The 22,049-nt window shown below is 46.9% G+C and overlaps 2 protein-coding genes across 5 annotated transcripts in view; one reads left to right on the forward strand and one right to left on the reverse strand.

Moving 5' to 3' along the window:
• The window catches only part of VSTM2B (V-set and transmembrane domain containing 2B), a 28,829-nt gene extending 27,418 nt beyond the window's left edge, over positions 1-1,411 (forward strand). For both annotated transcript variants that reach the window (XM_044932342.1, XM_006076457.3), the window contains one exon: positions 905-1,411. In XM_044932342.1, the coding sequence (XP_044788277.1) occupies positions 905-993 (89 nt within the window). In that variant the 3' untranslated portion in view covers positions 994-1,411. The remainder of the gene's footprint in view (positions 1-904) is intronic.
• Positions 1-22,049, reverse strand: part of LOC102405260 — a 93,615-nt gene that overhangs the window by 8,070 nt on the left and 63,496 nt on the right. For 2 of the 3 annotated variants that reach the window (XM_044932343.2, XR_006546471.1), the window contains exon 5: positions 457-609. The exons of the other annotated variant lie outside the window; for it this stretch is intronic. In XM_044932343.2, coding sequence (XP_044788278.1) covers positions 457-609 — 153 coding nt within the window. The remainder of the gene's footprint in view (positions 1-456; positions 610-22,049) is intronic. 3 annotated transcript variants of the gene reach the window in all.

The following is a 22,049-nucleotide window of genomic DNA, read 5'->3' on the forward strand; positions in this document are numbered from 1 at the left end:
GCTAGAAACCGCTCCATGGACGCAGCCCGATTCTTTGCAAGTTGGTAGTGACGTCCACATGGTTTGGGCAGGACCAGGGGCATCCATGGTGCCTCTACATTGGCTCCTCTTAATATAACCTGGAGGGAGCATCCCACCCCCTGGTGAGAAGCCTGGGGTTCGTGGGTGGGCTTTTGCCAAGTTGCACAGGAGGCCTCCCAGACAGATGAAGAGCTGATGACTGACAGATGGGGAGCCGGGCAGGCAGCCCGGGTGAGGAGGTTGAAGACAGTATGTCACCGTCCCAGTAGTGGGCCAGAGCTCACATGGAAGACACAGATGGGGGTGACCTCCCATCAGGATAGTGCCAGGGTCACTCCTGGGGGGCCCTAGCCCTCTGACCACCAAACAGTGATTGCTGAGTGCCCCACTTTGACCCCAGGGGCTGGACTGACGGTTTGTGGAAAGAAGACTCACACATTCAGGATGCCTCAGGCAGGGTGTCTGTGAATGCAGAACTGTGCGGTTCAGGCAGCAGCTGGAGGGGATGGAGTTGTGTGCGATCAGGGAGTCTCTCTGGAGGAGCGGGCAGCTGGGCCTTAAGCACCAAGGGCACTTTGCACTGTAGTCCTGGGGGCAGGAGTGGAGAGGGAGCACAGTCTTCTTATTCAACTAAAATAATGCCTGGACTCAGGATGTGCTGTCTAGCACACACCCTTCAGGCAGGGGCGCCCCATGTCTGGACCACGAATGGGCTCCTGTGCAGTTGGTAAAGAGGAAGCCACCGCAGAGCAGCCGTGTCTGGCTGGGTACCAGCTGGGCACTCAGAGCAACAGCCCTCCAGGGGGGGGTCTCATCCGCCCCCCACCCCCTCACCCCACCTGCTCCCAGGAGATAACCCTGCCCATTCTCTCATCCCCTGCAGGCACCGGCCCAAACTACGCCACAGACCCGCTCCTGTCCCTGTTCCTGTTGGCCCTACATGAGTTCCTGCACCTGCTGGTGGGGCCCTGACAGACTCACCGGCCTGTGCTCCTAAGCGGCCTGCACGGCTGCCCAGTCCCTGGGTGAGGACCGCATCACCAGATGGACACAGACAGACTCAGAGACGCATGACCAAGTCCATGTGGAAAGCAAATAAACCATATTTTTGGGGGAAGTTACACAAATGTAGACAACCTAAAATAATGCACCTAGTTTCCAAATAAGATGGAGTTTGGACCGTGCAGTATGCATGGATGGGATCAATGATTTCTCTATTTTAATGTATTTTTCTTTTCAAACTTTTCTTCCAAGTCTTCATTTTGCACGAACTGTTGAGCAGTTATCTTTAGGATACTATGTAAAAATGTCAGGTCAAAGCCTTTTTGACAAAGCAAAATATTTTTAGTAGATTATTGTGTTTAGGAAATTTTTTAATTTACTTTTTTCTTTGGGGGGTTTTCTTTTTATTAAATTATTTCTTTTGAGACACTTTGATTAAAAAAGATACATCTTATCATAATTAAAATTCACTGTCAATAATATTTATTTTTAAATAAAGATTGGAAACAAGGTCAGACACTCGTTTATAAACTGTACTGTATATTGCTGAATAGCAGTTGAATAAAAAACAACTTTGAAATAACCTTTCTACAGACATGTATGAATTTAAGCCGTGGTGCCCCGAGCAGCCCAAATGCCGAGTGCTGTGCCCTCCTGGTCTCTGCTGCCAGCTGCACTGGGGGCTGGCTGCAGCCCAGGGCTCCTGGCCAAGGCCACACTGGGCAGAACAGAGCGCCTGCCCAGCCTCCGCCAGGGACAGGGAACCTTGAGGACTGCACCCCCAGTCCTGGTCCTCAAGGAAAGGAATTATTGGAAAGAGCTGTGATATAAATCAAGAGCCATTCTTTCCCTTCCGGCTTAACTACCTGTCAATGCATTTGCCCAGTTAGAGATTATGCGTCCAGACGTGATTACTGTGGCTGGAGTCACTGCTAGTTTGAGGAGAGAATTTGGGGAGAGAGTGGGGCATTCCACACTCTTTGCTCATGCATCTAGAGATTGTGTTGAGCCTCTGAAACGTGTGTGTTCAGGGCAGGTTGAACGTGAACGTCGCTCAGTCATGTCCGACTCTTTGCGACCCCATGGACTATACAGTCGTGGAATTCTCCAGGACAGAATCCTGGAGTGGGTAGCCTTTCCCTTCTGCAGGGGATCTTCCCAACCCAGGGATCAGACCCAGGTCTCCCATATTGCAGGTCGATTCTTTACCAGCTGAGCCACAAGGGAAGGAGGTTACACGTCTCAAAGAAATAGACAAGCCCTGGGGGGTGTTATTCTTCATTCCATGACAAGATCGCACTAAGTTGCCAGATCCCATGGATTCGTTTAAAATCTAGCCAGTTTTTAAACAAATGTGCTTGTCACTGGTGTTGCTCACCAGACATTATTACTTCTTCACAGGCTGGCACCCTGTGCCAGTTGGGACCGTGTCACCTGCTCTGGCCACTGAGTTGAGAACAGAGGGGTGTATATGATTTCCAGTCCCAGACACTGGATCACTAATGCAAGAAGCATTCCTTTCCCCCTAGGACAACCGGCAACTTTCAAGATAATAAAACACTCTGCCAGCCTAGGTCCCGACTTTCTACGATGGGCAGAGCCCCCTCTGCAGGCCGGCTTTGGAAATGCAGCATGATGAGGGATTGGCCTTTACCATTTCAGGCCACTGAGCTTTGGAGTTGTTAGTTATTGCAGCATAATCCAGCCTATCCCTACAAATTCAGCAAGGTACTGCCATATTTATTTGAGAGGAAAGAGAACGTAAAAGTTTTTTGGACAGTCCCACATGTGCAGAGAGGCCCAGTGTGGAGCTGACAGACTGGGATACCTGTGAGAAGATGACCTTGAGCCAGCTGTTTTTAGTGGCTGCATAAAGCTGTTTCACATTTCATTTATGTTGACCAGCACCAATCGAGTTGTAAGTTTAATCATTTTGTCTGGTGGACAGTGATTCTGTCCAGAAGGATCATCGCTGTTTATAGTTAACTCAATACTGCACTGGGCTGTCATGTTAAATACAGGCGTCTGTGCTTGAAAAGAAAAAGGGACTTCCTGGATGCTGGGCTGAATGGAAACAATGTGTCAGTGACGGGCTAATGTTGTGCCAGATCACTCCAGGGGCAGGAGCCAGGGAGCCATCTTCCATCGCCAAAACCAGACCCCTCTGCACACGTGCAGTCAGCCAGGTCCCTGCCCGGAAGCGACTGGCCCTGCGTGTGGGGTGCGTGTGGGGAAGAGGAGGCAGGTGTGTTTGGCGAACTGTTCCCATGGGCTGCCCCTTTTCAACACTGAAGCAGCGCCTTGCACCCAGAGGAACAAGCCCTCAAGTCTCTCCCTGGAGATCACGGTCTCCTGGGAAGGAAGTCATGGATGAACCTTAGCAATTTCCCTGAAGTGGGAGCTCCACTGCCTCCCCACCAAGAGAGGACAATGGAAGAATGGAGGAATCAGGGTCCTTAGGTGGCAGCAGCAAATCCTTCTGACCCTGGGACCCCCAAGGACCAGCCTCCCTGCTGGTCAGTGCTCTGAACTCACAGGAGAAAGGGAAGTCAGCCCCTGCAGACCCACTGAGCAGGCTGATGGGATCTGGGTACATGCTCTCTGGCGTCCTTTATGCCACCCTCCTAGACAAGGACCAAGAATGAGTCGTTTGCGTTGAATATTATGGGATGCATACAAACCGGGAGGGCTAAGCACCCACCAAAAAGAGAAAACATGGGACTGGACTCAACCCAAAGCACCTTTTCGTTTGGTTTTGGTCCCAGCCCCGGGCAGACAGGGGTCCAAGGACAAGACAACTTATTTCAATTTGGGAAGAACACACTGTGGGTGATTCAGGAGCTCTGGCCCCAGCCTGTGACAACCACCCGCTCTGCTTGGAGGGACTGGGGAAGGGACGGTCAACATGGCGACCAGCACCAAAATGAGGGCACGGAGGCAGAGGGGAAGAGGAGGGAGATGATGGCGGGCAACCTGCACCTTAGCCAGAGGTGGAGCGAGATGGGGAGAGTGCAGGACAGGGGGAGCCAGGTATGTGGGGAGCCGCCCCTGCACCCCAGCTGTGATAAGGGGCTGGCACCTCACGCTGCTGGTCCACCTGGGCCCTCAGGCAGCACCTCGGGGCACAGTGTGGGGGAAGGACAGGAACCCCCGCGTCTGACGGGAGGGGATGTGACCAGGGCCAGTGCACTCCCAGTTTTGTTTCCACCTCCACCGCACAGTCTCAGTTACCGCTCTGAGTCAGAAGGAGCGCTCTGTCTGATTGATTCTAGACCGGCCTCGGTGGTATACCAGATGAGCCATCTGTGCGCTGCGCTTACAGCCAAGGGGCTTCTCCCACACCCGTTTTTACCCAGTTTTGCCTTGCTTTCCCATAGAGGCCCCTCTCTCCATCAGACATCCGCAGCCATCCTGTCAGGGTTCAAAGGGCACAACCCCTTCATCCCCCGGATAACGAGTGGCAGGCGGCCCGGTGCCTCTGCCCCTGTGTGCGTGTCTGCTTAGCAGTCTGCCCTCTAACTCTCCTCCCAGGTGGGGGCGGGAAAGGACGCAGAGGGACTGGGCGCCAATTCAACCGACCTGCACAGTGACGCTGCTGGCCCGAAGAGCCCCTGCCCTCCTCAGCCCGGAGGTGACCTTACCTCCTCCTTGGGACCCCAGGAACCCTACGATGCATGGAGAACCCATGTCCTTTAGGAAGGACTCGCCCTATTTTGTGGCTGCAGACACCACATGAGCTAAAGTCTGGAAACAACACTGGCAGTGACCCCTTTAAATGACAAAGACCCATGGAGCACTAAAAATACATTTCAAGTCAAAAACACGACTTCACATCAAGCCTCATCTACCAGCAACTAAGAAAAATATAGCAAAAATCAGATTTGCTCCCTGCATCTGATTTTTTTAAGGGGGAAGTGATAAGTAATAATTTTTACTATATGATAAGTGATTCAGTAAGTGATAAGTGATAATAATAAGTGATAAGTAATACTCTTAGAAAATATAGACATATTTTAGATTTTGAAATCAGGGAGGACTTCTTAAATAAGACACCAAAAGTGGTCACTATAAAAGAAAAGATGGATGATTTTGACTGCATTATAATTAAGATCATTTATCAAAAGACACCATAAAGAAAGTGGAAAGAATCCATAAAATACAACTAACAAAGGATTAGAATCAAGTATGTATAAACAACTCCTGGAAATCAGTAGGAAAACCACAAATAATACAATGGCAAATTAGACAAGAGACATGAACCACCGTATCACGGAAGAGAAAATATGTCCAGAAAATGCATAAAAGGTATTCAGCCTCAAAGCGATAAGAGTACTATAAATCAAAGGCACAACGATTATACCCACTCAAGTGCGTGTGTGCAAGCTCAGCTGCGTCAGTCGTGTCCAAGTCTTAGCGACCCCACAGACTGTAGCCCACCAGGCTCCTCTGTCCATGGGATTTCCCAGGCAAGACTACTGGAGTGGATGGTCATTTCTTTCTCCAGGGTATCTTCCCGACCCAGAGAGGAACACTCATCTCCTGCGCTGCAGGTGGATTCCTGTACCACTGAGCCACCTAACTGCAGGAGGGTGGACTGGTCTAATGTCACTGGAAAACACTTGGCACTAATTCTTAAAATCGAACATTCACATACATGCCTTTTGACCCAGGAGTTCCACTTCATATCCCCAGGGACAATATAAATACAAGTACACGGCAACACCATTCATGTAACCTGGAAACAGGCAAGTCCCCATAGTCAAGACAACGGCTGAATCTGCTGTGGAACATGCTGCTGGCGCATTACACACGAGACAAAGTGAATGAACTACATCTCAGCATCTGTTAGTTGAAAAAAGTAAGCCCCCCAGAAGTACATATAGTATTGCTATAATACTCTTTTCATAAAGTTAAAATCCAACTAAAACCAATAGATGGATGGATGGATGGATGGATGGACTCTTAAAAACACACAAGATGAGATAAAATTCACTAAGAAGGAAAGTAAGGGAGTGATGAATATGGATTCCTTGACGGAGGGAGGCAGGAAACGGGGGTAGGGGAGAGAGGCACCCACAGGTGGATGTAGGTAATTACCACAACCAGTTTTTGAATTGAGTGGTGAAGTTGGTATTATTTTGAATGAATGAATGAATGAAGCCATACACAAATCAATGATAAGAGCCTATCATAAATAAGGACAATGATTAATCAATTCTGTGCAGATGAAATTAAAAACAAAAGAAGCAAAAAACTGTAAAATATCAGGGATTTATATTAAAACCAAAAGCAAAATAACTTTCTCTTTCCACAGCCCCAAGACAATGCATGTCTCAATTCAGTCTCCCACCCAGAGGTTGCAAACTGGCAGTCTGTGGGCCACACAAGGATGTTTGTTTGGCCTGAACAAGGATTTTTATTATTACTTCACAACATTGGGAACTCTCGTGTAAAACTCAAATTTCTGTCTTCCCCTGAAAAAAAATGTAGTATGTGGCCCTCATTCCCCAAGAGGCCCACATTCCCACGCAGTGAATGTAGGTGCCAAGCAGTTGCTGTCCCCTACAAAAGAACAGTCTCCCCACTTCCCTACAAGCTCTACCACTCCCTGTCGCCTCACCCAGCTTGCAGCGTGCAGATACACAGTCTCCGAGCGCCTGCAGGCACATGAGCGTGCACCCGGGAGGTCCTGGGTCTCCAACCCTCCTCTCCCCTCAGCAGCCTCTGACAGCTGTGGTCCCTTACAGGGCCAGAAAGCAGCCATCCAGAATGCTCCTCAGAGACACTGGAGCAAGACGAGATTCGGGGTTCACCAGAAACCCATTCCCAAAGCAAGTAATTTATGTTTTCAAATAACATGTATCCAGTTTTTTATATAAGTACACATCAAAGAAGTTAAATTGGATTGCAGATACCCTGAGTTTCTTTTTCCATGCAAATGCTATTTTTTTCTGTGCCTTTTTTTTTTTTTAGTAAATTATAGTATACAAAATTTTCCATTTTTGTTTGAAAGGTCTGCTGTGTGTCTACAACAAAATCTACCAACATACTTCACATAGCTGACTAATACGCTTTGCAGCAGCAAACAGATTCCTGCCCCTTAAACACCAAAAGGCTTGGTATTATTATTCCAGCTCCCTCCACTGACCCAGCCCCAAGCACTTCCATGGTAAAAATATGATCCCACCATCACCACTTCCCATACCTTCTCCAAACTGGCCCTAAGGAATTGGTTTTTTAAACTAAGGCAGATCACAGTCACTTTTCAGAATGTTAATTCCCATAAAACGGAATGTCAGTTTTACATGGACAGCTCTCCTTTATCAAAAAAAACTGATTCCATTTGACTGATTAATTGTCCATAGAACTGTCAAGGCTTCCAGACTAGAGGTGATGGCTGGGGAGGAGGCAGCCACACAGTGTTGTGATGTGTGGGGCACTCCTGGACTGGGGAAGCCAGGAGATTACAAATGTACAAATTATTAATTCAAATCAATACAGCAAGGGGTTCAGGCTGAGAGACATTCAATTACATTGTTCAAAGAGAAGATGCTCATCTTCAGCTAGTCCGCTCCATGCTGCAAATAATAGAACATTTTTAATTTCTGCGGCAGGGATGTTAATCTTTTGCCATGTAATCCAGTCCTTGGGGCACGCCATAAATATGTGGCACTGAGTGTGTGAGGCTCCCTGCGGAGGGCACTCAATCAAGTCAGCCCTGGCTTCCCTGCCTGTCTCTTTATGTTAATCTCTCAACACTCGGTTAGGAAATATAAGCAAATGGATGATGGATGGATGGATGGATATGGAGGCAGAGGTAAAGACAGAAATTTTCAAAAACTGTCAGACACCCAGACCCCCAACCATAAACAGTTTATGACTTCCAAATTTGGCCTGACCCAGTAGCACAAATAAATCCCAGAAGAATGATTCACATCCCCAAAAGAATCACTTTAGAATTCCTTTAAGTAGCAGGCTCCTACAGTACGTTTAACAGAGGATTTGAATTCCAGCTTCATTATACAGACAGTGAAGCAGACATGCAGAAATAAAGTTTAGAAGGTTATACACCAAGGTGTTAAAAGCTTATGTCTCCAGTGGTGGCTGGGATGGTGTTTACGTCTGGCTGTGAGGTTCAATTTTTCTGTGATGAACACTTACTAAAACATTTTTAATTAAAGAAAAGACAATTTCCCTCACACAAACACACATATACAAAGGAAGATTCAATTATAAAGGTGGACTTCCCAGTGGGGCTTCCCTGCTGGCTCAGTGGTAAAGGCATCACCTGCCAATGCAGGAGACTTGAGTCCAATCCCTGGGTTGGGAAGATCCCCTGGAGAAGGAAATGGCAACCCATTCCCATATTCTTGCCTGGGAAATCCCATGGACAGAGGAGCCTGGTGGGCTATAGTCTGTGGGGTCACAAAGAGTAGGACATGACTAAGCGACTAGCGCTTTCACTTTTCAGAGCTTTTTCATGAACAGCTATCACAGAAGTAGAGGCCTTATTACATCTCTTTTCAAGGTGTGCTGAGATACGGAAACAAGAACCAGTGAGTCTCGGGCTGTCTGAGCAAAAGGCAGCCCTGTGGGAGTCTCGGAGCCCACTCGGGGACATGGAGCCAGCTCTCAACGGACTGCGGCAGGCAGCGTGCACAGAGTTGAGTCAGCCACAGCGAGGGGCCCGCTCTGAGTGGCGCCTGGGAGACAGAGCTGCACTGCATGAATCAGAGGGCACCTGCCACAACAGAGACAGGTGTGGGGGAGGTCAACCACGTCACAAATCAAAATAACAGGGAAAACTCCAGTCCAACAAGACTGAAGAAACTTCAGCTCTTCTGCTCTCAGCCTTGCCAGAGCGGGCCACGGAGACTCGCCTGGGACAACAGAAACACGAGGCACGTGGAGATTCCACATATGAATAGGCAGACCCAAGTCCAAAGGATGCATCTGTTGACTGTGTAGAAAACTAAAATCATCAAATAAATGAAAAATCTGCCATTTCCCTCCTAAATTTCATGAGACAGGGACTAAGAAAATAATTTATCAGGCAGGAAATATTTCATCAATTGGTTTTTATTTATTAAAGAGCTGCATGGTGTTAGGCATGCTACCGTGCGCATTTTCTGCAAAATAGAAATCACAGAAGTCCATAAAACCAGGGAGAAAGTTCAGAGGTTTCTGTCCTTGTTTATTACTATAAATAAGTTCTCAATTTCCCCATTTATACTGTTGGTAAAGATTAAAAGGGAAGTTCCACTGAAAGATTATTTGTAAATGCCACTTGAAGTGATAACTTCAGCCATGCCAATTTGGGGCATCTACTACATTCCGTTCAGTTAGAACTGGACATGGAACAATGGACTCATTCAAAATTGGGAAAGGACTATGACAAGGCTATATATTGTCACCCTGCTTATTTAACTTATATGCAGAGTACATCATGTGAAATGCTGGGCTGGATGAAGCACAAGTTGGAATCAAGATTTCTGGGAGAAACATCAACAACCTCAGATATGCAGATGATGTCACTCTAAAGGCAGAAAGTGAAGAACTAAAGAGTCTCTGGATGAGGGTGAAAGAGAAGAGTGAAAAAGCTGGCTTAAAACTCAACATTCAAAAAACCAAGATCATGGCATCTGGTCCCATCACTTCATGGCAAATAGATAAGGGAAAAGTGGAAACAGTGACAGATTTTATTTTCTTGGGCTCCAAAATCACTGGGGATGGTGACTGAAGCCATGAAATTAAAAGATGCTTGCTCCTTGGAAGAAAAACTATGATAAACCTGCATAGCATATTTCAAAGCAGAGACATCACTTTGCCAACAAAGGTCTATACAGTTAAAGCTATACAGTTAAAGTCATGTATGGATGTGAGAGTTGGACCATAAAGAAGACTGAGCACCGAAGATTGGCGCTTTTGAACCGTGGTGTTAGAGAAGACTCTTGAGAGCAAGGAGACAGCAAGGAGACAAACTGTCCTTTGGACAGCAAGGAGATGAAACCAGTCAACCCCAAAGGAAATCAACCTTCAATATTCATTGGAAGGACTGATGCTGTGATGCAGAAGCTCCAATACTTTGGCCACCTGATGTGAAGAGCCGACTCAATGGAAAAGGCCCTGATGCTGGGAAGAATTGAGGGCAGGAGGAGAAGGGGGTGACAGGATGAGATGGTTGGATGGCATAATCCCAACTTGATGGACATGAGCTTGAGCAAACTCCAGAAAATGGTGACGGACAGGGAAGCCTGGCATGCTGCAGTCCATGGGGTCGCAGAGTCGGACACAAGTTCCTGCTTCTGAGTTATTTAGGCACAGGAGTTGTGAGGGGTGGAGGTGTGACTGTTGGTGTGTCCTGACCGTGGAGGTACTTTCTGGGCCACACAGAACTTTCTCTCAGCCCTCTCTGACTTCATAGTGCTACGGTGGATGCTTCCAGACAAAGACTGAGGGCCCTCCTCAAGGTGTAGCCTGTGTTCTCTGCTTTTCTACCAGGGGTTTCCTCTAAGCTGTGGAGCCTGTTCCATCAAGAGCAGACACAGCAGAAGCACACTGAGGATGGGCGGTGCCTTGGAGGATCCCATGGGCGAATGCCCCTGCTTCACGGTCCTCAGGCAGATCATTCTGGAAGGCATTCTGCTTGCTTCGCAGTGTACGGGCAAGCGACTCACTGTCAAACACATTTACTTCTGTCTTCTGTCTACCAACTGGCTTCCTTTACTCAGGGCCCTGCAGCTGGTGAACGGCGATCCATCCCAAGTAGACCTGTTATACATCAGTTGCCCAAGGAGAAGGTGTACGCCTGCTCTGGCACGCGCGCACGTGCACGGGCACACGCGCACACACACACACACACACACACACGAGTCCTATTCCAAACCAAGAGAAGGGCTCTGATTGGCCAGTCTCAGGTCAGATAACCAGCCTTAACCCTAACAAACACAACATGGAGCTGGGGTCAAGGCATCCAACAGGGCTGCAAGCCCCACTCCATCCTGCTGACGAGGGAACAGGGTGTCCCTGTGATCTGGTCAGATACTACAGTGAATCCATTATACATGGGCCATGAGCCACTGGAGACTCCTCCTAAAATGCAGGTTGGGGTACAGGTGGTCTGGTGTGAGTGTACAGTCCGTACTTTTCATAGCCAAGGAGGACACACTCATCCCTCTTCAGTCTCACTGAGGAAGTGCCCACCCTCCCCACCCCCAACAACAGAAACCTCTTTGCTAAGCAGCAAAGACAGAAAGGAAGATGATTCTTGCTGTTGAGATATGATAGGAGTGAGCTATCAATGACATTTTGAGGGGCCTTTTTTTTACACAGGGACATTTAACTCAGCCTACAAACCAAACCATTAAACTTACAGCCAAGTAATTACTTTTACCAAGTACTGATCAAAGCAGATCAACTCAGACCCTGACCCCAGCCTAGAGCTTACACCATCATGTCAAGGATCACCGATTAATTAAAGGCAGCGCTTTTACATTTTGGCGACACAGCACTTGCGGTGCGGCCGCGTCAGCTGCCTCGGTGGTCCTCCCCCCAGTCCCTGGGGTGGCCCCAGCCCCTCGTCTCCACCCACGCCAGCCCCACCCTGCCCTGTCTGTGGCCTCAGCGACGGCCAGTCCCAGGCGCTCCCACGCCAACTGCTCTTCTCAGCTGTGTTCACCCGCCCCTCACAGCTCTTCCCCTCTTAACAGCCAGTTGGGAGATGGCCAGACCACCATGGGCTGTGGAGGGTGCCCATTTAGGGCAGCAACACAACCTCAGTGGAGAGGCCATCACCTGACTGTGATGGAGCCTGTCCGTGAGGCCCCAGGGGCTGGGGAGGCCCACCCGGCGCCGGGCTCCACGGTGGGGCTGCACAAAGCGTGCGGCCTCGACGCTTACTACTCAGCATCTCAGTGTCTCTGTACCCGACCTTTTCATCCAAACACTACATACCTCTCTTCTAGGAAAAGCCACCAATGGCAAGTTTCCCAACACATGCAAAACACCCAGCATTAGGACCCAGAACAAGCCTGAAGTCTTTACAGACTTGAATCTCCTGTAGGCCTGACACCAGAGGCAGTTTTCTTCTTAGTAACCATACCCAGGAGTCACCTAGACTTCCATTAAGGAAGCGATTTCTGAGAAGGGAACCCTGTACTCCCCCAGAAAAACCCTCTTGGTCAGGACTGGTTCAATCCCAAGTGACAGAAAAACAACTCTGGGAGAGTACTCATGTGATGAGAAGCGCAGACAAGACCACTACCAGGCCCTCTTCTCCTCCAGCTCCCCGTGCTCTCTCCTTAGGGCTCACAGGTGTCGAGCTAGGCCCCTCTCCAGCCTGTACCCCACTAGTTTAGCAACCTGCGGAAAAAGACCACCTCTCTCCTTAAAACTTCAGGAAAAGACCTGGGGTTGCCTCTCACTGGTCTGGGTTGGGTTATGCACCAAACCGAGAGCCAAGCACAGTAGCCAGGGAGATGTGGCACTTTCACTGGCCAACATGAGTTACAAGCCTCTTACTGGAGCTCAGGCTGAGGGCGGGAGAAGAACGCTCCTGAAAGCAAAGCTGAGGGACTGCTCCAGAAGGCAAGTACACTACAACTTGGCTACAGCAACTAGATCTCTGGGGACAATGCGTACATTCTTATAATCACAATTATTATACACAGTGTTATATAAGCCGCTATCCAACATGCCCAAGGAGTAGCCTGTCATGGATAATCCTATACTACTACTACTAACTACTACTAACTACTACTACTACTAACTACTACTAACTACTACTACTACTAACTACTACGACGACGACGACAACGACGTCACTTCAGTCATGTCCGACTCTGTGCAACCCCACGGATGGCAGCCCAGCTCCGCCATCCCTGGGATTCTCCAGGCAAGAACACTGGAGTGGGTTGCCATTTCCTTCTCCAATGCATGAAAGTGAAGTCGCTCAGTCGTGTCTGACTCTTCACAACCCCATGGACTGCAGCCTACAAGGCTAGCTAAATGGTGGGCCCACACAGACATCATCCCCATATTACTGAACGTCTTAGTTTGAGTCACCCCAGATGCAGCTACTGGGATGAAGATGTTTGGAAGATCATGAAATATCTCTAGTGGACAGGGAAAGTGAACCAGGAAAGGCAGGTAGCCAATAAAGGGTATGGATCAGGCTAGTTACCATGATGGGGATGTGGAACTCTGCAAGACAGTGAATCACACCTGAGAGTTATCCCACCAAGGAATGAGGGAGCTGTGGTTTTTAGACAGGAAGTCCTGTTACTCTTGAGAACTCACCTGGAACTGCTGATTCCCTGGCTTTCCCGGCTTATGGTGCGTGGATGAGCGCATGCTCAGTCACTCAGTCACGTCTGACTGTTTCCAACCCAATGGACTATAGCCCATCCAGCTCCTCTGTTCTTGGAATTCTCCAGGCAAGAATACTAGAGTGGGTTGCCATTTCCTTCTGCAGGGGAATCTTCCTAACCCAGGGATCAAACCTGCGTCTTCTGCATTGGCAGGCAGATTCTTTACCACTGAGCCATGTGGGAATCCCTTGGCTTATGGTGTCCAGTGACAAAGGAGTCCTCTAAGAAAGAGATGCAGGTGCTGTCTGTTGGAAGCAGGGCTCACAAGCACAAAAGTGAGACAGGTAACAGAATATGGGCAGGGAACCAACAACGTCCACAATTTCCAAAGGCTGACTAGACATTGTCATGGAGGTCTTAAAGTCACCTGAGAATGCTTAAATTCCTCCAAGTCTATAATAGGAATATCACTTACCACTGTATCAGGCCCTTTAGAAGAACATAGTTAGTAGAGATTTTTCATAGATAGAATGTTGAGTAAAGTCACTTTATGAGGTTTAAAAGTTAGAAATTCTCAAAGAATGGTACTTTTTTCCTCTTTAATATTATTCAAAGAATTTCAAAACATTTTATAAATAACATGGTCTCTAAGCCACCCTGAGAAGGGAAATTGAATTGATTGAGGTTTTTATTTTTTTAATCAATTTCTTTTTTAAAAAAGATCCAAATTGGTTGCATAACTTTCTGGAGACAATGCAACTGATTGATTTTTGCACTTTTAGCCCAATTGTTCTGACTTTTGAATGAGATGCCACCCTATCAGATACAGGATTTAGCCTCTTGAAGACAACCATGGCCAGTCCCCAGAGCTGGGCCCCAAGGGTCTTCATCCCAAACAGATAAAACTTGGAGTTTAAAGAAGGTACACTTTGCTCCCAGAAAGTCCAAGCCAAGAGTTTCACCATGATGCATAAGAATCCTCCCAGCTGCAGGTCATTAACCCTCATGCACAGGGCACTTTACCATTTAAAAAGCATGTGACCTGTGAGATGGGAAGGACATGAATTGTGAGTTTCACTCCAGAGACTCATCCAGACAAGGGAGTTATCAGGGTTGGTAGAAGTAAAAACCAAATTCAACTTTGAAAGTGAATGTGAAAATCGTTCAGTCCATTCTGACTCTTTGTGACCTCATGGACTATACAGTCCTTGGAATTCTCTAGGCCACAATACTGGAGTAGATAGCCTTTCCCTTCTCCAGGGGATCTTCCCAACCCAGGGATCGAACCCAGGTCTCCTGCATTTCAGGCGGCTTCCTTACCAACTGAGCTAACAGGAAAGCCCAAATTCAACTCTAAATCCACCCAATCTTGGCATGAAATTCTTGCCAACTATATCACAGGGTCCCAGATGTTTAGTTTCCCAAGCATTAGTAAAATTACTAGATTGAATTATCTAAAGTTGCCATTCTTATTGATCAAATGATGAAATAACAGCAAATTTGCCATTTTTATAGTTCAGAACAGTCAAATATTAGCAATTTCACATGATTCAACTAAATACAAAACAATTTGGGTAACTTAACCATATTTAACTTATATGTAGAGTACATCATGAGAAACGCTGGGCTGGAAGAAGCACAAGCTGGAATCAAGATTGCCGGGAGAAATATCAATAACCTTAGATATGCAGATGACACCACCCTTATAGCAGAAAGTGAAGAGGAACTAAAAAGCCTCTTGATGAAGGTGAAAGAGGAGAGTGAAAAAGTTGGCTTAAAACTCAACACTCAGAAAATGAAGATCATGGCATCTGGTCCCATCACTTCATGGGAAATAGATGGGGAAACAGTGGAAACAGTGTTAGACTTTATTTTTCTGGGCTCCAAAATCACTGCAGATGGTGACTGCAGCCATGAAATTAAAAGACGCTTACTCCTTGGAAGGAAAGTTATGACCAACTTAAATAACATATTGAAAAGCAGAGACATTACTTTGCCAACAAAGGTCCGTCTAGTCAAGGTTATGGTTTTTCCAGTGGTCATGTATGGATGTGAGAGTTGGACTGTGAAGAAAGCTGAGCGCCGAAGAAGTGATGCTTTTGAACTGTGGTGTTGGAGAAGACTCTTGAGAGTCTCCTTGGACTGCAAGGAGATCCAACCAGTCCATTCTGAAGGAGATCAGCCCTGGGATTTCTTTGGAGGGAATGATGCTAAAGCTGAAACTCCAGTACTTTGGCCACCTCATGCGAAGAGTTGACTCATTGGAAAAGACTGTGATGCTGGGAGGGATTGGGGGCAGGAGGAGAAGGGGAGGACAGAGGATGAGATGGCTGGATGGCATCAACCGACTCAATGGATGTGAGTCTGAGTGAACTCCGGGAGTTGGTGATGGACAGGGAGGCCTGGCGTGCTGCGATTCATGGGGTCGCAAAGATACGACTGAGCAACTGAACTGAACTGAACTGAACTTTAGTAAGCAATAATATCGGGGAAAAAATTTAATTTTAAATAGGGAAGACTATCATAACCAATAATATAGGCAGGTTACTGTCTCACAATACAGGACATGATGCTTATGAAGCACTTGCTGTGCTGCCTGTCCTGTGCTCATCAGACCAGCTTGGGGAGCCAGGGAGCCATGTCACTCTGGAGTCTCCAGAGCTGACTTTCTCCATCTTGACAAAGAAATGCCAAGGAGTCCCATCGTGGGGCCACTGCCATGGAAACCTTGTGCCGCAGGGATGACACTCTGCTTTGACGGCCCCTCCTCCATCACACTGACTCAGCACCCCCTCACTGGCCCCAGGAGAGGCAAGAAGGTGGCAAGTACAAGGGAACTGCCATCGGGTCCCCAGGCACTGCGTAGCAACACACTGAAGGGACTGCAGAAGTGGTGAGAGGCATGCTCTGCCTGAACAAGCAGCCCTACTGCACAGTGGGGACAAGCAAAGCGGTACCACAAGGGAGCGACCGCGACACATCCCACAGCAGAGAGCTGCGGGCTGAACAGAAGCGATGACGCATAAAACCCACAACTGTTTTGAGACAAATTCCTTTTTATGTAAAAAGAAAAAAAAAAAAAGAAGAGAAAGAGAAATATGTCTGTTTATTCTTTCCAAGCACTGAGCTCAACATTTAGATGAAGCATCTTTATGAACGGGCCCCACAGATCATCATCTCTGCTGCATTAGTTCTAATTGCATTATTGCTTAATTGCAAAGCAACAGAGTGTGTAATTCGGGAGCTGCAATGCCTGGGGACGTGGGCATGATTTAACTGTTCGTGCAAAGCCCAGCCTTGGGGAAACTGTCCTGAGGACAGCAGCGAGAGGCCAGAATCTCTCTCCCGCTGTCTTATTGCACAGTTCAGCTCCCTCCATCAGGGAGGTGACAGAGAACAAAGATCCCTTGGGTCATGCCTCATGCTACCCTTGCAGCAGAACCTCATGAAGGGATGCAAAGTTTAGGAACAGAGTGTCCAATGAATACCTGCTGCTGGGCTGTGTGAGCATAGAGATGCACAGATGAATGTGGCTTAATTCCTGTCTGCAAGAGAGCCAGTCCAGGGAGCGAAGACAGACATGTCAACAGAGCCATTGGAGACAAGCTGAGGAGGTTTCTTCACAAAGAGAAGCCTTGACTTAAGTGTCCAAAAGAAAAAGCTGGATAAGTAAGGTGCTGTGAGATTGACTAAGTGCTCACTAGTTCTTGCTTCTCTTGGGTGCAATTGATCTGTTAAAAATATGCTGCTGAAGATGCTAGCAACAGGGTTGGGGGAAGCAGGGCTGAGAAGGGGAGAAGGCAAACAGAATGTGACTGATGCAGTTGCAGGTGAAAGTCCCAAGCCTGATCCATGGGAAGTATAAATTACATCTTGGAGTCTGACCTGCCTCAAGGCAAACATACTGGTCTTTTCTTCTCCCACAGCAGTCAGTCATGTACATAATATTCTCTACATTCACGGGAAGAGGCTCTGGTACCCAAGAGCAGCCCACAGAAGGTTGCAGGTTCTGTCTGTAAGCAGAAAGCAGACAGATATTCAGAGATAGATGCATGTAGTTGATGAAAATGACCCTCGAGGATTAAGGTGCCAACACTGGTTCTATAACATGAAGTGACTCAACTTTGACAATGAGATGTGGATGGAAGGAGATTTGCCAAATCCAGCCTGGTCATAAAACCCCGGGCACAATTAGCCATTTCTCTGCTCCCTGTCCAGTTTGTGCAAGTCCTCCAAATTTGTTCTTTTAAAAATTATTCTAACTATTTTAGGACTTTTGTAATCCCACACAAATTTTAAAGCTAGCATGTCAGTTTCTTCAAAAAAAGTTTCTGGAATCTTGATTGAAGTTTTGACTATGCTGAATCTATAGGACCAAGTTGGAGAGAATTAACATCTTAACAAGGGCTTCCCTGGTGGTCCAGTACTTAAGAATCTGTTTGCCAAGGCAGGGGACATGGGTTTGATCACTGCTCCAGGCAGATTCCCACATGCAACTAACGGGCCACAACTAGTGGGCCAGCCCTCTAGAGCCCTTGAGCCACAACTCCTGAGCCCACACGTGGCGACTCCTGAAGCCCGTGTGCCGAGAGCCCACGCTCTGCAGACAGAAGCCACTGCAACGAGCAGCCCCCACTCACTGCGACTGGAGAGAGCCTGCAGGCAGCAACAAAGACCCAGCACAGCCAAAAATAAATAAGTGGATACGTCTTTTTTTTTTTTTAACTTTACAATATTGTATTGGTTTTGCCATATATCAACATGAATCCGCCACAGGTATACACGTGTTCCCCATCCTGAACCCTCCTCCCTCCTCCCTCCCCATACCATCCCTCTGGGTCATCCCAGTGCACCAGCCCCAAGCATCCAGTATCGTGCATCAAACCTGGACTGGAGACTCGTTTCATATATGATATTATACATATTTCAATGCCATTCTCCCAAATCATCCCACCCTCTCCCTCTACCACAGAGTCCAAAAGACTGTTCTATACATCAGTGTCTCTTTTGCTGTCTTGTATACAAGGTTATCGTTACCATCTTTCTAAATTCCATATATATGCGTTGGTATACTGTATTGGTGTTTTTCTTTCTGGCTTACTTCACTCTGTATAATAGGCTCCAGTTTCATCCACCTCATTAAAACTGATTCAAATGTATTCTTTTTAATGGCTGAGTAATACTCCATTGTGTATATGTACCACAGCTTTCTTATCCACTCATCTGCTGATGGACATCTAGGTTGCTTCCATGTCCTGGCTATTATAAACAGTGCTGCGATGAACATTGGGTACACGTGTCTCTTTCAATTCTGGTTTCCTCTGTGTGTATGCCCAGCAGTGGGATTGCTGGGTCATAAGGCAGTTCTCGGAGAAGGCACTGGCGACCCACTGCAGTGCTCTTGCCTGGAAACTCCCATGGACGGAGGAGCCTGGTAGGCTGCGGTCCATGGGGTCGCCAAGAGTCAGACACGACTGAGCGACTTCACTTGCACTTTTCACTTTCATGCACTGGAGAAGGAAATGGCAACCCACTCCAGTGTTCTCGCCTGGAGAATCCCAGGGACAGGGGAGCCTGGTGGACTGCCATCTGTGGGGTCGCACAGAGTCAAACACGACTGACGTGACTTAGCAGCAGCAAGGCAGTTCTATTTCCAGTTTTTTAAGGAATCTCCACACTGTTCTCCATAGTGGCTGTACTCGTTTGCATTCCCACCAACAGTGTAAGAGGGTTCCCTTTTCTCCACACCCTCTCCAGCATTTATTGCTTGTAGACTTTTGGATCGCAGCCATTCTGACTGGTGTGAAATGGTACCTCATTGTGGTTTTGATCTGCATTTCTCTGATACTGAGTGATGTTGAGCGTCTTTTCATGTTTTTGTTAGCCATCTGTATGTCTTCTTTGGAGAAATGTCTATTTAGTTCTTTGGCCCATTTTTGATTGGGTCATTTATTTTTCTGGAATTGAGCTGTAGGATCTTTTAAAAAAATCTTAACAATACTGAGTCTTCTGATCCACAAACATGATATTTCTCTCTTCATTTATGTGGGTCTCTTAATTTCTCTAAGCAGTGTTTTGTAGGTTTCGGTTTACAGGATTTGTGTTTTTCCCCCAAACTTATCTCTAGATGTTTCAAAATTTTAATGTTAATGCAAATTATACTATTTTGTTTTAATTATGATTATTGCTAATATATAGAAATACATGTACTTGTTAGAAGTGGACAGAAATGAGTAGAAGTGGGTAGAAATAATAACAGACATCCTAGTCTTGTTAATGATCTTACAGGGAAAGCACTTTGTCTTTCATCATGAAGTATGATGTTAGCAGAAGGATTTTTATAGAAACCCGTTATCAGGTTGAGAAAATGACGTCTATGCCTGAAGGTTTTTTTTTTTTATCATGTTTGGATGTTTCATTTTATCAAATTATTTTTTACCTCTATGGAGATGATCATGTGACTTTCATTTTTAGTCTGTTAAAGGTCAGTCACATTGATCTATTTTCAAATGTTAAATTGTTTGGCATTCCTTAGATAAGCTCCACTTGGTCATGATGTATTCTTTATATTTTGCTAAATATAAAGGATCCAATTTGCTAAAATTTTGTTAAGAATTTTTGAATCTATGTTCATGAGAAATCATAACTTGCAGTCCCCTTTACTTGTATCATCTTTTTCTGGGTTTGAAATTAAAGAATAGAACGAATTGGGAAGTGGCCCCTCATCTTAATTTTCTACAAGAGTTTGAATAGAATTGATATTATTTCTTCCTTAAATGATTGGTATTAATAGAATACCCTACTAAAGCCATCAGGGCCTGAGGCTTATTTTGTGGGGAGGTTTTTAACTGTAAACTTAGTTTCTTTGATAGATACAAGGCCCTTCAGGTTATCTACTTTTTTTCTTGAGTAAGCTTTGGTAATTTGTACCTTTCAAGAAATGTGTCCATTCCACCTGTGTTGTGGGATACAGTCTTTTTCCACTCTGGCCACTGGGGACACAGGCCTGTATAAATTCCAAGACTGTTCTGCCTGCTTCTTCTGAGGGTTCTTCCAGCAGCCTCAAGCACCTTCCTCACATTGACACACTGCTCAAGACTTGACTAGAATCTGCAGACTTCCAGGGCCCTCTACCATGCTCCCTCCATCTCTTCTCTGGTATTCTTCTGCCTGTAAATTTTAGCTACTTTACCTCCCTGAATCTTCCACTCAGTCTTTCAATTCAGGGAAACCACTGGGCTCTGTGTGGGCCCCTCTCCCTGGAAACCTGCTCCAGGTAGGAAGCTCAGGTGTTCCGACCTCGCCTCATTGGTCTTCCTTCTCTCCTAGATCACTGCCCTGTGCTGCTTTTCATTCAATGGCTAACGGCAGTTACTACATGTATTTTGTCTGCTTTGTTTTTTTTTAAGTTGTTTGTGATAAATCCAGTCCTTTTTCTCTGTCATGGGCAGAGGCAGAAGTCCATTTTGGCCACTTTGAAATTGAGGTTTCCTGTAGAATACCCAACTGCAGATATCTATCCAACAGTTGTGAGTAACAGGAGAGATTGGGACCAAAAATAAATATTCAGGAGCAAGTGCACAGAGCTAGTAACTAAAACCAAGAGTGCCACGGGAGACAGTCTATAGTGGAGGAAGAACAGTATCTTACAGGCAAAACCCACAGAGACAGGAACAAAAAGGAGACCATGAAGCAGAGAAGTGGAAGCAGGAGAGAAGCAGAAGAAACTCATCAGAGATGAGGCCGTGGCACTCAGGGCTTGGAGAGTTCCCCATAACTGAGGGGCTCCCAGGACCCAGTGCCCCAGAGACCCATACAGAGCCACATGCACAGAGCCACGTGTGCCTTGACTATATGCTGTGCTGTGATTTTGTGTACGCTGGTTCCACCAGTTCCGATATGGCAAAGGGGTTCCCTTTATCAGAGAAGACTGAGACGGGCGTGAGCGAATGAGATGGGAGGAAGTGGTATAGCTGACAAGGGAAAGAGATTAGTAGCTAGAGGATGGCACAACCAAGGCTGGGGAGAGGCCTTGGTCATGCCATCTGTGCGTAGGAGAAAAAGGGAATCAACAGGTAGAGCCGGAGTGATGGAAGAAAAGATAATTGGTGGATGAAGATCCTAGCAGATGGGAAGGAGAGAGGGGGGAAGAACAGGTACCAAAGCAATGAAGGCTGAAGACTAGAGAGAACACAAATCTGCCAAGGACCACTCCCTATTTACCAAGAGAGACTGTGAGACACAGACAGAGCACATGCTGGACTATGACAGCCTGACTACAAACCTCAGGCTTGTTTTCACTGGCCTAAGCCTGCAATTCTGAGGCCTCTCCCCATGGCTGGTGGCAGCAAGTCCCATAAACGCATGGCGGCAGTAGGCCCAGTTTAGGGCTCCCTTGGACCACTCAAATGGTGTGACATACACAAGACACTAAAGAAATCCATCCTCCACAGCACCTGTACCTGAAGCATCAGGTTCCACGTAGGAGAAGTGGACTCACCTGATCTTTAAAAAGTAGAAGTGTATCACATTGACCAAATATGGCAATCCAAACTGGTTCAAGCCAAGACAGAATACAGAGGGCTGGATCTGGCCACAGCTGGCTCCAGAGCACGGAAGGAACAAGGCCTGGCCACTTCCTGCTGTCTCTCGGGTCTGCCTGACGCACAGGTGGCCGCATGTGATCGTGAGCTGATGGCAGCAGGTCCATCTGCTCAA

This window comes from Bubalus bubalis, chromosome 18, assembly GCF_019923935.1.
Source record: "Bubalus bubalis isolate 160015118507 breed Murrah chromosome 18, NDDB_SH_1, whole genome shotgun sequence".
NCBI classification, from domain to species: Eukaryota; Metazoa; Chordata; class Mammalia; order Artiodactyla; family Bovidae; genus Bubalus; species Bubalus bubalis.